The 14,561-nt window shown below is 35.9% G+C and overlaps 1 protein-coding gene across 3 annotated transcripts; it reads right to left on the bottom strand.

Moving 5' to 3' along the window:
- Nucleotides 1-1,179: 1,179 nt before the first annotated feature.
- Nucleotides 1,180-13,110, bottom strand: LOC140784304 (homeobox-leucine zipper protein HOX9-like). 3 transcript variants are annotated; one of them, XM_073131615.1, is made up of 18 exons: nucleotides 11,987-13,110; nucleotides 11,273-11,432; nucleotides 10,914-10,996; nucleotides 10,721-10,811; nucleotides 10,499-10,594; nucleotides 10,005-10,118; nucleotides 9,796-9,879; nucleotides 9,550-9,705; nucleotides 9,369-9,443; nucleotides 7,681-7,787; nucleotides 7,331-7,514; nucleotides 6,851-7,039; nucleotides 6,308-6,388; nucleotides 5,388-5,522; nucleotides 4,108-4,433; nucleotides 3,262-3,367; nucleotides 2,143-2,292; nucleotides 1,180-1,542 (listed from the first exon to the last, which is right to left on the bottom strand). In XM_073131615.1, exons 1-18 carry the CDS (start codon nucleotides 12,214-12,216, stop codon nucleotides 1,396-1,398), a joined length of 2,514 nt encoding a protein of 837 aa, XP_072987716.1. In that variant the 5' UTR covers nucleotides 12,217-13,110; the 3' UTR covers nucleotides 1,180-1,395. The 3 variants fall into 3 exon arrangements, with proteins under 3 accessions (XP_072987716.1, XP_072987717.1, XP_072987719.1); XM_073131616.1 differs by having other exon boundaries at nucleotides 5,397-5,522; XM_073131618.1 differs by having other exon boundaries at nucleotides 5,412-5,522.
- Nucleotides 13,111-14,561: the final 1,451 nt, after the last annotated feature.

Genomic DNA, 14,561 nt, shown 5'->3' with positions numbered 1-14,561 from the left:
TATTTTGGATGTATAATATAACATCTTAAAGATGAAAGAGAAATTAACGTAATGATTCTGAAGGAGTTTAATCGGACCTCATATGAATATATATATATGTATATATGAGCTAAAATATAAAGAAAATTTTATATTCTTGTAACTTTGCATTGAGTTTTTTGTTTTGGTCATAAAGTATGTTATTATGAACGTATGAAAAAAAATCTATGGGTTGAATTAGCATTGATATTTTCTATAGCAAACTATGCTCAAAATTGCAAGAAAAGATGATAGCTACTCCAAATTTCAATTTCAATTGTTTATATAATAGTTTATAAATAGTTTTCCCTCAAAAGAGTTTTATATAGAAAACAATTGTGCATTAGTATAAATTGGTTTCGGAGAGAACGTTTTATAGAGAAACACTAGTGATAATGAGATAACAATTTCTCTGACAAGGGAAACTAATTTATTATTAAGAATCTATATCTTAGATAACAATTTCCTTATTGTAGTATTTTCTAGAATAGTTTCATCAGTGTTGTACTTTAAGAAATCATTTCCCTCTATCAGTACTTAAAATTCTCATTCTCATAAGTACATATGATATGCAAATAGACTTGACCCATTGTCATTTGATTTTCTTTTTTTTCTTTTTTTTAAGGCATAAGTCGTAGGCTAATCTTAGGCCAGACAAAGAGAAATCCTTCAGGTAACTTTATAGATTGAATAACTAAATCAACTTTTCCTACAAACAAACGAGTCACAGTGTGCTCGCCTTGCCTCGAGAGAGTTAGATTATACAACGACCCCCTTATGGACTGGTCGGTGTCTTTGTCTAGCTTATAAACAGCTCACGGACTCTTAGATTATACAACGACCTTAGATTATACAACGAAAGGAAAGGATCGAATATAGTTTGTAGGTAAACAACAAACTGAGTGTAATGCCATAGCTAAATTATATGTGTTGCTTTTGGACACGGCACGTCGAACTCATACGTCGACGTCGTTTGCTGTTGGATTAATTATTAACAAACGAGGTGGTATTTTTGTCGTCATGACAATTAAAATGTGAATATCTCAGTAACGTCTAAAACTAATGCTGTAAACTAGTCTTTTTTTTAATACTAATCTGTTCTAGCATTGATAGGAGAAAGCACGAAATAGTTATAACATAGCTTTGAAGTTTACAGGGTGATGCAGGAGAAACTCCAAAATAACATTTATGAACTGATGTGGGATTTCCAAGAGTCATTACAAAATGCCATTGATCGAAATCTCTTACAATTTACCTCTGTAAGGATATAGGGACATGGTTAATGGACAAATGAAGGCAGGCATCTGGCGCCCTTTCGAACATACAAAAATGGAACTTCTAGCTTTACCCTAAATCAGAGAGAGACAATATATAAACTTATACAAAGGACCAGTTTATGAAACAGAAGGCTAGACAGTGGAAGGAGTTGTCTTCACTGAGGACTTTCCATGTGATTGCCTTCTCGTAGGCAACACTGCGGCCCATCCCTGACAAGCAAACGCCAGCTTGAAGGTACACATAGCCCTGAGACAGAAGGAGAGAAAGGAACCGGATGAGTTTTCGGTCATGGATTTCTTTTATTGTCCCAAAACTCTAGGTGCAACAAAAAAAAATCCTACTTGTAAGTATGATAGATGAAATAATTTAACAGATGCATGGGAAATTTCACAGAGTAGCTTTAAAGATGAACTGGATAACTTGTCGACTGAGAATTAACAAATTCTGGTAGGTGAATACGTGGTAGTTGATCTTTTTAATGTATAACTGGTCAGCAAGCCTAATTACGTAAGGAGACGGCGACTTGCAACTCCATGACAAAATAGGTTTTAAACTGCATGATTGAATCACATGAATCACAGGCACCGACAGTTTCAAGTCAATATCATTATAGTCTTGACTACAAACAAGATTGTATGCAAAGACAATGAGATTTATCATGCAAAATTGATATATATATATATAGCTGATAGCCTGATATATAATTGACAATTAAAAAAAAGAAATTAATAGAAGCTAGTAAAGCTGGTAAACAATTAAAAATGACCCCCAGTGGGTCTTCTTGTAAAACCTTTAATAAGCAGATAGCAATTACAAGCTTCTTGATGGACATGAAAGAAGAATTACCTGTTCCATCAATTTTGCAAACTCAGAGCATAGTGCTTGTCGCCCAGTTTCATCAAAGATTTTATCCAGTGAAATATCCTGTAAGGCCACCAGTGATGTTTCTAACATGTCAAGACCTGCCTGATTGGCAAAGGTAAAAACTGGCTGCACCTGGAAGAATGAAGGATCTAAGATAAGAATATCAAAACCATTGAAGGAATTACTGACAGACGAGTGAAAGAACTTTTAGAAGAATGTGCCAAGGGTTCTGTTCAACAAAAGGATCATTTATCAAATTAATGATTATGCTGTAAATTGGCAAGGCAAGTGAGAATCTGAATCTGAAAATAATATTATTCATTAAGTTGACGGATCATGATGAGCACACAAATTATAGCAACTAGGTAGGAACCTCTACCCACCCTTAAGGTGCTCAACATATCCAAACTTTCAGTTGAAAGGGGGCCCGGTCATACTATTCATCATTGCCAAATAGAAAAACTCATCTGATCCTCTTAGGCATATTGTTAATTCTTGTCAACAGCTATGCAGTAAAAATAATATGGAAGCTCATCTGGAGCAGAAACTTCCCAAGACCTAATGTTCCATTTCCCAGGCATCCAGACAATATTAAAGCTGCTATTACTAAAAAAAATGGCATAAAAATCACTTCTTGTGTAGATACTAGTCCCTAGCTAACAAAACATATGAATATACAGTAGCCTAGCACCTACAAAATGGCAATACCTAGTGTCAAAAATGTCCATGCTTTTTTCCTTCTACTTTGTGATCTCTTTCATACTGCATTTAGTGCATTATAATATTCATTATAGTTGATTCATAAGCAGCAGCCATATCAAGTTTGCCCTCCATTTATTCAAATATCCAATTTATCTTGAGAGAGGTATGAAACATAATGACGTATTAAAGGTTATCAGATCTCCAACCTCTTTCTATCATGTTTCCTCATTCCTGACAACATCAACTCCAACATATTATAGCTATATGTAACATCTTCAAACACCCTCAATTATGCATTAGAGCAATTCATTAGCAACCAACTTCAACAGAGTAAGAAACGAGAAATGGAGAATCAACTCAAGAACTCACTGCACTTGGGAATTTAAATCTAGAAAATACCTCAAATGAGCAGCACAAAATAGCATCTTCATGATGCCACAGCATTTTCAGCAAGGACTCTGCAGAGTCATTCTCACTCCTCAGCAAATCTTGCCCCAGGTGATAACTGCAAATATTGGACATGAGTTTAATAGCACATCAGAAAGAGAAACATTGCATTAATCATAAGTTTTAGAATTTCTCTTACAGCGTATACAAATCTTCTGTAGCTGATCTATTTATAACTCTTGTAGACCAATTTTCCTTTTTGAACTTGTCATGTCTATCTATACTTTGAACAAAATACTTATCTTTAACCAGAGTGGTGCTCTATTTGGATACGGGAGTATAATACAAAAGATCTCCAACCAGTTAAGGGAAAAACTAGATTAGTTGTTCCAATTGTACCTCTAATCTAGAGTAGGGTAATTTTGGTATTTAGTTGTAGACTAGAATAGTAGTATAACAATTACAAGTAACATAAAGTTAACATAAAAGTACAAATAAGTAGAAATTGATTCAGGTGCCCCTTAATTTGATATATATATATATATTGAAATTAAAGTTTTCTCATTTCTTATAGTAAGCAATGCACACTTGAGCAAAAAATGAAATAGGTAGGTGGTAGGAGAGAGGAGAGAGAATTTTTAAATAATTTTAGTCAAATCAAGGGTACAATTGTAATTGAACTTGTGTGGAATAATTTGAATAGTGTTTCTAATCTAGAAGATAGATAATTTGATGTTTGGTTACAAATCTAAAGTAGCATTCCTTAATCTAAAACAGGGAACAAGATAACCTAGAATCAAATGCGGACTTAAGGTCTCGTCATTTACAATCTGATTAAGCAAAGTTGCCTAAACTTACTTATAGCTGTGGAAAATCCAACGAGCAAGGGTGGAAGCTTCAGGGGAGCCTGGAAGTAGCTTCTGTCCAACAGTTGGTCCAGGTCGAGATGGAGCAATGGCCATTGAGACCCTCTGTACTGCAGAAACAATGCTGCGAACATATTGCCGGGCCATGGCAGCGACAGTATCTTGGAGGTGAACTTCATAGGGGAACTGAAAGGCAATTGTCAGCACTGATCGCAAGTTGTGAACAGTTGGAGATGCCTCTCGGCTGGAGTGATTTCTCACAGAACCTATGTCAAGACTAGATGCTAGATCCAATGTACGACCGGAAACTAAAGCATCCTGCAACAACCAAAATTGTACAATATGACTATTGATGCAGAAATATGACCCAACAAAAGGAAATCAAAGTGCGAAAAAATTAAAAGGCGATGCAGAATGAAAATATTTCTTAATCAATGAATGGGCAGGCTTCATTCATGGAATGCTGTGAAGCACACAAATGATACAATGCTCTAAATGTGTCCAAGGACTGCAAAAAATGGATTTCAGTACTTGGCAGAGGGTGTTATTAACTTATTATCATATTCTACTTACAAGTCTTTTGCAGATATTCAATTATTTGTCACTTTTGCTTGCTTAGAAAGTTTTTCTGTTTTATATTAACTTCATGTTAGTTCATGGGGTATGATATACTGACTAGAAGAAGAAATGTATTCAACTCACCCACGGCGACAACTCTTATGATTTGTAAGTAAAATTCTCTTATAATCTTATTTGCCGGTGCAGCTTAGTAACTAATATCATGCACTCTTTGACAATCTGTTGCGAATGTTAGGTTTCTAGTTATTACTGATGAACAAATTGGCAATGCCGGTTTATATGTCCAAGCATATAGGCATCTAGAGACGTCCATTCTCGCAGCCCTAGTATCTGGAAATTGACAAGAAATTTCAGCTATTTGGCAAGTGTATGGACTTGGAAGAACTAAATGGTCTGAGCAAGAGTAATTATCAGATAAGCTAGTTTTAAAAGAATCAATTTAATCAACACCTTATAGAAACTATCTTCCATGCATGAAAACATTATTTACAGCCCATCATACATGGTAATATTAAATATCATCTTAAGGGTGTGGAAAGAATTTGCAAATTGGAAGCTGCATTTGCTCCCAATAATGCTACTGAAGTATGATGGGACTATCTCAGTTTACTAAATGGAGTTTTAGCAAGAATACGAACTGAAATCCAATAAATGAGAGGAATAGCAAATACAAGTCTGAAAGTGAGTGCTCACTGTCTTTACGTCAAGGGGTATTACACGGAATCCAGAAGGTAGCAACAGAGCATCATCTGGAAAGAGTTCATCAATTGGTGCAAAAACAAGCTGAAAGCAGGATCCTACAGCATTGTCATCTATCCCACTCCGGAGCTGAAAACATGAATCAACAAAAAGAAAATAAATTAGTCCAACTAGAAGACTTTACCATCTATGGAGGGTTGATAATCACATAAATATCTTTAAAAAATGCTAACTAAAAGATATGCTACAGAATTGATCTTTGGATGATAGGTCACACTTGTTATCAGTAGTAAAATGTGCACATTGATCATCAAAGTTAAAAATACAGCACAGGCATCAAAGAAAAGGATTCATATAGTTGGAAACAAAACTTGAAACTTCAGGCATGTTCTGACTAGAATAATAATTGATAAATGGTTTCAAACTTGCACAGAGAAGAAAGTCGTCAAATTCTGAACAAAAATTATTTGAAAGAAAATAAATACATTCCCTTCATTATCCCACTCCTGTTCAATGTTTTCCTCAAACTTCCTGGTGTAAGTAAAAGAAAATGCTCATGTCATCAGCAAAAGTTACACCCCTAGTTTTAGCTTTCTCTAAAAGCTCAACTAGATTAGCTTGAATGAAAACAGAGATCTCCAGCTCTCCACAATTATCAATGTTAAAAAAGAACAGATTATTATTCACATGAATGCTACAAATAGACCTTTTTTACAAGGTGAACTTAAGAATCACGTGCAGCATATCACTACTCACTATCCAGTGGTATTGCATCATATGTTTGTATTCATTTAATTGTATTAATATTTATATGCATAGAAAAATGCTACCCTCCTCAGAAATCAGAAAGAAATGCCCATTAAGACACAGAAAGGTGAAATAGTTTAGTTGATTGGACAACAACCATTTATTACCTGAAGCAGATGAACGTCTCTTGATAAAATGGCTTCACCTTGAGTAAGAGCCTGGCCTTCGAGGCGAACTACTTCAAGAAACTGCATGATATTTTAAGATTTAGGAAAATGAGAAGCAAAAAAATCAAAATATAAATAGGTCAAAGTGCAAAAAAATCAGAGTTACAAATCATATGGCTCTGCAAATACAAGCAAATCTCCTAAAAGAATAGCGCAACAGAAAACAGAAGAGTAACTCCATCATCTCAAGTGAGAAGCTAATAATCTATACACTAAAAATCTTAATATGCATGAATTAATAATCATCAGAGCAAAAGAAACTATGTGGTAACTTCATCTGCTTCTACCAATAAGACACTTCCAATATTATATAATAAGTTTTTATTTCAGAAAGAAGTCTTTTATATATATGTTTTCGAGAATTCTTGGAACATTTTCCCAAAGAAAACTGGTTATCTTTTCGTTGCAAACTATGATGAGCTTCATCATTACTAGCAGCAAGACCACAAGCAAAAGGAAATATACTCTCAAAATCAAGTATACCTCCTCGTTTTCCACAGTGTGAGCGAGTGGCATGATAACTTGGCTCCCGGAAAATCTGGCAGGTCGCAATCCAGGAGAGGAACATGAGCCAGCCTTTAGTGAAGCAGCAGAATATGCATCGATGTTGTAATCAGCCCATTCAGAACGGTGCTCACGAAGGAACTGGACTAATAATGCTGGTGGAACACTCTACAATGACCGTAAACCAAAATAAGACTCCAAACAATTAGCTATAATTCTGGAAGTACAGGCTTCGCTTTGGAAACCAAGTTCTAGTTTCATCTTCAATTAAAACAGGTAACCAGGGAAGAAAAGGAACTTGTAACTTGCGGTTCAAGCGGGAAAAAAAGATACAGAACAAGAAAAGGTTGCCAACTTCAGCAATAGAAAAGTAATTAAGAATAACTACAAACTAAAGAATAGGAGATATTGAAAGAGAAATTAAACCTAGGATGACTTGCAGTATATGTTCAAGCTCACCTGGAGAAGCATGGATGCCTTGGCACAGATAATACCGCCAGCCACTGAGAAGGTACTGGCAGAATTGGCATCAGCCCTGAACTTCTTAGTTGGATTCGCTGCAATTATTATGTCTTCCACACCATCACTACCCATAAGCGACCAGCCGTCGTCATTAAATCCATTGATAGCATCATTAAACCCTCTGGCAAGGAATAGGGGAAAAACTTAGAAAATATTCATCTCACAAAAGATTATGGTATTAATGATTTAATGGTACAGCCTCGCATGCATATTAATTAATCAAATATAAGCATAAGCAAAATCACGAGAGTAAATTCTGTAAAATACAACTTATCAGTAGAACTCACCTGCTCAATCTTCGGCTAAAAGTTCGCAAAACAGCAGGCTGCTTACCCAAGGTATACACCTCTTCACCACTTGTTTCCTGTGCTATTTGTCTGATATGACGCAGTGCCTTTAAGGATAACAATTTTAATAAGTTATCTAAACATCTGTCAGAATACATTGATACCATTCATATTAGCTAACTTGATTCAGGATCTACGACATGCCAACATCACTAAAGAATGATATGACATTTCAAATGTTAATAAGGACTTCTTTGAATGTGGCATAGTGGTATAATTCTTGGGTGATCTGAAAATAACCTCAGCCAATATACTTATTTTAGCAACCAAAGAGAAGTTCAAGTTTGTCAAGATGATTAGGCGGTGAATCTATCTGAGCTCTCATTTGGTTCTACGTTATCTTTTTATTCCTATCTAGATTAAGGAACACTATTCTAAATTTGTAACCAAACATCAAATTATACATACTATAGATTAAACACTATTCAAATTATTCCACACATAAGTCCAATTATAATTTTACCCTTGATTTGACTAAATTATTTTCAAAAATCTCATCTCCTCCCTACTACAACCTAACATATCTCATTTCTTACTTAAGTATGTATTGCATACAAGTTTCTGAAACTCGATATCGGGATCGGAATTGGTTGCTAGAAAAAACGATATGTATCGGCCGCTCGTATCGGATTTGACACTTTTTAATTACATAAAATTCTAAATATTATTTCAAATGCAGAATTTTTTTAAAAAATTTATAAAAAATAACAGAAATTTGAGAAAATAAAAATTAGTCATATATGAAGCCTAAAAATTAAAGAAAAAACTCACTTAAAACTATAATAAATTTTGAATTTAATTAGATAAATTTTTATACTGAAGAGCAACATGAATTTAATTAGATTACTACTGAAGAGCAACATGAAGAGAAAGAGGGAAATGAGAAATGAGAAAAAAAAACTCATTCAAATTTACCAAGGTGCGGACTAGCTGGCGGAGCTCACCAAATAGACCGTCAAATGTGCTCGGTGAAGTGTGAGTAAGAGGAGTGTGCATGTGAGAGATAGAAGTTAAAATTTTAAATTTTAAAAAGAAGATAGTTGATGACATAAATTACTAATATCTTCTAGGTTAGATACATTTTAGATTCAACATGATTTTTTTAAAAACAAAAGCAATTTCAACCGATATTATTGTTTTCTGCCGATACAGTCGAAACCGACTGATACAGCCAATCCCAGACTAAAACCAATCAACCAACTAGTTTCGGTCCGGATCAAGATTAGTTACGGCCGATCTAGTCGGATCGACAAATTTTAGATCCATGATTGCATACCTACAAGTAACTATTTCTTACCTAGAAGAAACGATAACATTTAAATTTAAATTTCTGTCAAATTAAAGGTATTTGAGTTAATTTTTACTTCTTATTCTACTTTTATCTCAAATTTATGTCACATGAAACATAATTATTGCATCATTATTCTAGTTTACAAACTAACATCAAATTACCCCAAACTAGATTAGAGGTTCAATTTTAAACATAAGAAATTAGATTATCTATTGTAGGTTTTTCCCCTAACCAGAAAACAAACAGGGCATTAGTAGACATCAGATTTTCAATTTACTAATTGGAAAATAAATTAAGATAAATAAACACTATTGTAATTTACAAATTGATTACATACCGCAGTCGTCATTTTTTGAGCCACTACCATGGATGATTCATAAAGTGGTCGTAGTACTTCAGGTACACTCCATGCCTGAAGCAAAAGGAACATAATTTTGGAGTTTCAAAGAGAACAAAATAAAAACCTTTCAATAATATGGACATGGCCAAAAGCTACATATTAGGATTTAAGAATGCACCTCAAAATCCAAGTGGTCAACAATGTGGACAATTGAGCCCCCACCCTCACATGGCCGAATTAAATAACCACTAGGAAGCATCTCAGCCCTAATAAATTGGTGCACGGTAGCCGGATTAGGGCCACCACCTGAACCGCTCAAGGATTTTTCACAGACCTTGAGATAACAACATTATTAGCAAGAACAGCTCTCAAGTGCTTATTAAATAAATACAGCATCAAGCTTATTGACATGCTTGAACCATACCACAAGACTCCCATCTTCTAGGCCTGTTGTGTATCTAAGAGTCCAAAAGTCACGTCCAGGAGCTAATGTAGTTGGAGCATACATCTGATTTAGATTGACAGAAAGTTCAAATCATGCGAAAAGAATGACAAAACTATAAGGCAAAAAGTTCGACAATCCAACCAAGATCCAAATGATGAATAGAAAGAGTGAGATATCTTGCTCCTAACCTGCATGTACACAAGCTCAATTGTACCTCCATTTCCAGCTGGGAACATTGTGAACACTTCAAGACTCCTACATTCATGGAACCAAGAAGGGCGATCTTTCAGGACCTCCACAATCTGCATTCATATAACCTTTATGTCATAAATAAGCTAACAGAAAGGCTGTGCGACTTTGTTTTCTTTTCAACATCTTGAATGCCCAATTTAATTAGATGCTCACCACAGCATTGCCACTACTTATTATCAACATCAAAAGAACTAGAGGCTCAGCCGTTTGTCTCAGAATGACAATAAAGACGGAGACAGTAGAAGAATGGAGAAGGCAAATGCACAAGAATCTGGGTTAAAATGAAGTGACAGATGTTGCATCTGGCCGGCCATTTTCATCCAGTCCATCAAAATGGCATCTACTTTTAACCATTATCAATTTCTCAAAGGCTAAATTTAAAAGAACCAACAAGAATTTTGGTTTCCAATATAGCTAAATATGGACTTACCTTTGTTGGTTCTAAATTCACTAGACCACAGGCTCGTGCAGCCACCCCACTGCAACCATGTGAAATAGCAACAATCCCAACTGAATCCGGACCAGGCTGATCAGGAAAGAGGCAAACAATTAGTATAGATTAAGCACAGCCGAGATTCCCCAAAGAATTACAGCCCCCGTGTATCATGCAAAATTGTGAAAGAATTTGTTATCTGACTTTTCATAAAAGTACCTTCATCCCAGGCATCTGGACCCATTCGACAGCCGTCCCTGTAGCCTTTGAAAGGAACTCTGCCAAGGTCTCCTCTGCAATGGACAAAAGTCTAAAGGAAAAGAAAGGCCATTAGAAGAACAGCAAAGTTGTACATTTAATTTGTATGTACCCAGCATTCAGTCAAAAAAAAAAAAGGAAGAAAGGATTCTACCCAGCAGGATTACTTGTATCCCTTAGAGGATTTTGTGGAGTAGTTACGACCGATTCACAACTTGTATCTATGGCTAGTGAAGTCTGCATAAAATTGCAACAGATTTTAAAAAAAAACATAGTAAAAGTAAGAGGCTTGCATCACTGGCAAACAATGTCAGTAAACCTACTCTTGTTATGTTATCAAGATTGATAAGTAGGCATTTTAATTTTTAAAAAAAAGCACATACAGCATTCTAATATGGAATTATGGATACAGATTAACCATAGAAATGCAACTCTGCTGCTAGCAGTACAATCAGACTAATCCAGAATTGATCACAAATATCAGGGATCTACCGGTTAATAGTGAAAACTGACCTTTTGTAGTTGTTGCTTCATGAATGCATTCTCATGAGCTAACTGGGAGACCTGCTTCTGCAAGCGCTCATTTTCTTCCATTAAAAGCTTGTTCATGGCTGTTAATTTTCTATTGACAGCCTGAAGCCGAGAAGCTTCTTTCCTCTGCTTGTCACGGCACCTGGAATCAAACAGGAGGTGCTCATCTTCACATGCGAATATCTTAGCTTTTTGGGGAAGTAAGCAAAATTGTAATAGAGCAGTGTTAGGCCACTTCCTAGAAAGCTATCACCATTCAGTGCAACATAGACAGAGAACTGACAGTGCAGTTCGCACTGGTTCCTAAATTTAATCAAGAGAAATATCGGGTTGAATCTATTACTTTTCTGGCTATAATCAATTATATATGGCAAGGTTGGTTTTCTCCAATCTATCTGCTGCACAATAAGTGTGACACCAAAATTTCAGTTGTCCTCGTTTGGAATAATTAACAATTTACAGGATGATGAACCAAAAAGTCCTGGCTTAGTTAATCTAGTGCTGACCTACCATTATGACATGAAGAGCAAAGAGGCAAATAAAAGAATATATATATATATATATATATATATATATATATATATATATATATATATATATATATATATGTATATATTCTCAACCTTGCGGTAAATTCATCAAAATGAATGACTAAATAATATCACTTTCGTAACCGTCTGACAAACAATGTCATACCTGCGGTTTTGGAACCACACTTTTATCTGCTTGGGTTCAATGTTAGACAGGATAGGGCACTCTCGAATCAGTTGCTGCCGTCGCATCGAGCTTGGCTTCGGGCATTCAGCATACACGCGCTCAAGTGCCTCCACCTGCTCCGGCGTGTACCTGACATACTTCCCCATGTCCATCTGATGCTTCTCCAAACAACCACCTCCACCGCTGCGCATCGCCACTGCTGCAGCCATCTCTCCCACTACAGATTCAAAAATGACCCCAAAGCAAAAGGCCAAAGAGAGGAATCCAGGAAAACACGTACTTCTCTCTTCCTAAACCTCTTTCCCTTTCTCTTTTCCTTCTTTTCTTTATACCTCAGTGCTAAATTTTTCTGGTGATGTAATTAAGGATAAGAATAACTTGACCAAAAGATTCTCACGGAAGAAGAACCTATTCCAGGTGGTAGGTTGTTGGGCTTTAAGGCTTCAAGAAGCTTCCTTAAAAACTCAAAAGAAAACGAAAGGACGCCGCTTTTTCTAACAGAACTCCCCGTATTCCATCCAAAAGTAACAACTCACAGAAAACCAGACAGAAAAATATCTTAATAATGTACAAATCACGCTCCTAATGGTCAAAGATCGTGCTTTCTACAAAGATTTTAGCCAAAGATTCAAAGGAAGAAGCACTCACTAAAAGACCACTAAGATTCCCGCTCAGGGGACGAAGCAGGCGCTAAAAACCCTAATTTACCCCGCTTTAATTGGAGAAATCACTCAAAAAAAGAACAATATTTTGAGATTGTTCCGTAGGAAAGCAGGGAGATTAAGAATCCGAGATCGAGAAGGCGAAATCTTTCACCGCTACGTCGAGGGAACGGCTCTCTCGGCAGAAAGAGAGCCCGTTCGATCCCGCATCAGAGGCTTCGACGGAGCCCGATATAGGCGAAATCGATCGGAGAGGATGGAGGCCAAAGCCAAGACATCGGAGGGTAAAAAGAGAACGAAGAGAAGGGCGTGGAAGAAGAGATTGGAGAGATTAGGGTTTGATGAGCGAACGAGAGAGAGAGAGAGGAGCGAAGGGTGAAAACAAAGCGAGGGAGAGGAAGATAAAAAGAAAAAGCTGACAGCTTTAAAGAGGAAGAACAGAAGCTTGTACTGGTTTGAGGAGAGAGAAAAAGGAGAGGAAGGCAACGAGAATCCCGAGGAGTACAGTTGCAGAGAATTACGAGAATACCCTCCTGGAGATGAGAGGGATATGACGTGCGGAGTGTCAGGGAGTGGTTTGGTGTAACGGCCGTAGCAACGGTCTTTGTTCGTATTTTAAAAGAGGCATTTTTTTTTGTAACTTTTATAATAACCGTATTAGCGGTATATTATAATGTACAGTGCATGCGGTTGCGGTGTATTAGTATATACATTGTATAGTGCTGTCAAAAAAAAGTCCCTCTACTCGTCAGGCTCATGAGCTCGGCTTCAACTCTAATAGCATTAGCTTTCCTCAAACTCCGCTCAATTAGGCTCGATAATATATATATATATATATAGTAATTTAAGTTTAAATACATTATAATATACACATAAGTAATTAGAAAGTGTGCACTGTTTCGTATATAAACCTCCATTACATATACTATCCATTTGTAATCCCAACACTGCTCCATTCATAGGATTATTTACTGCTGATTGGGATTAGAGTTGCTCGAGAATCGAAGGACTGGAAAAAAAAAAAAAAAAAAACTTTTTATCACGTGTGTAATTCATCTCAAAATTTAAATATTCGATGTGGACTCGACCCGTAAAAAGAAAGTTTGGGAGGGGTAGTTTGGTCAAAAAGTCGATTTTGATTGGAGGGAACTATTATGGGACAGGGTAACGACAAATGAGTGAAGAGAGAGGTGAGTTAGGTGTAGTAGTGCCACTTCTTCTTGCCGTCCTTTTCTCTACGATCAATCTCTCACAAGGAATTAATTCTACTTTGTCCTCCATCCTAAGTTCTAACTTCTAACCCATCTCTAGCTCCGTTATTTTCTTATCCTAAATTATAATATTCTTATTTTCAAAATAATAATTAATTATAATAATATTTAAAATATAAATATTAGTAATTTTATAAAATAAAATAAAATAAAATAAAATATTTTACATCACATATTTTAGAATATGAGTGTACACAAAAATAATACTGAAAATAAATATCTTATTTTGAAACTATCCTTGGATTGATATTCGAATTGTCTCTTTTTTTATTCTCTTACATTTCTTTTATTTTACTTTTCTTTTCTAATATTTTTGTTATCCTCTTTTACAAGTATACAGGAAGATAGGCATGAGAAAAGTTCTTTAATTTTTTGTTTCTCTCCATGGCATTGGATGAGGATTTTGGTCATTATAGGAGCTTCTTCTTTGCTCCTCTCCCATTTCGATATTGTCTAGGTCTAGGGCTCTAGGGTTATTGGAACGGTGACTTGAAAGATTTTTGGAGGTTTCCTCTCTGTGTTGATGCTCTCAAGGCTCAGCCTTGTTCTTTACTTTGGACTGCTATCTGCGATTTACTAGTAGAGATTACGACGGCCGGCGACCAGCTTAAAAGTCTGAGT

Source organism: Typha latifolia, chromosome 3, assembly GCF_019914945.1.
Source record: "Typha latifolia isolate L0001 chromosome 3, TyphaL0001v2, whole genome shotgun sequence".
In the NCBI taxonomy this organism is placed as follows: domain Eukaryota; kingdom Viridiplantae; phylum Streptophyta; class Magnoliopsida; order Poales; family Typhaceae; genus Typha; species Typha latifolia.
Note: the sequence above shows the minus strand (reverse complement) of the source record. Positions and strands in the feature narration are given on the sequence as shown.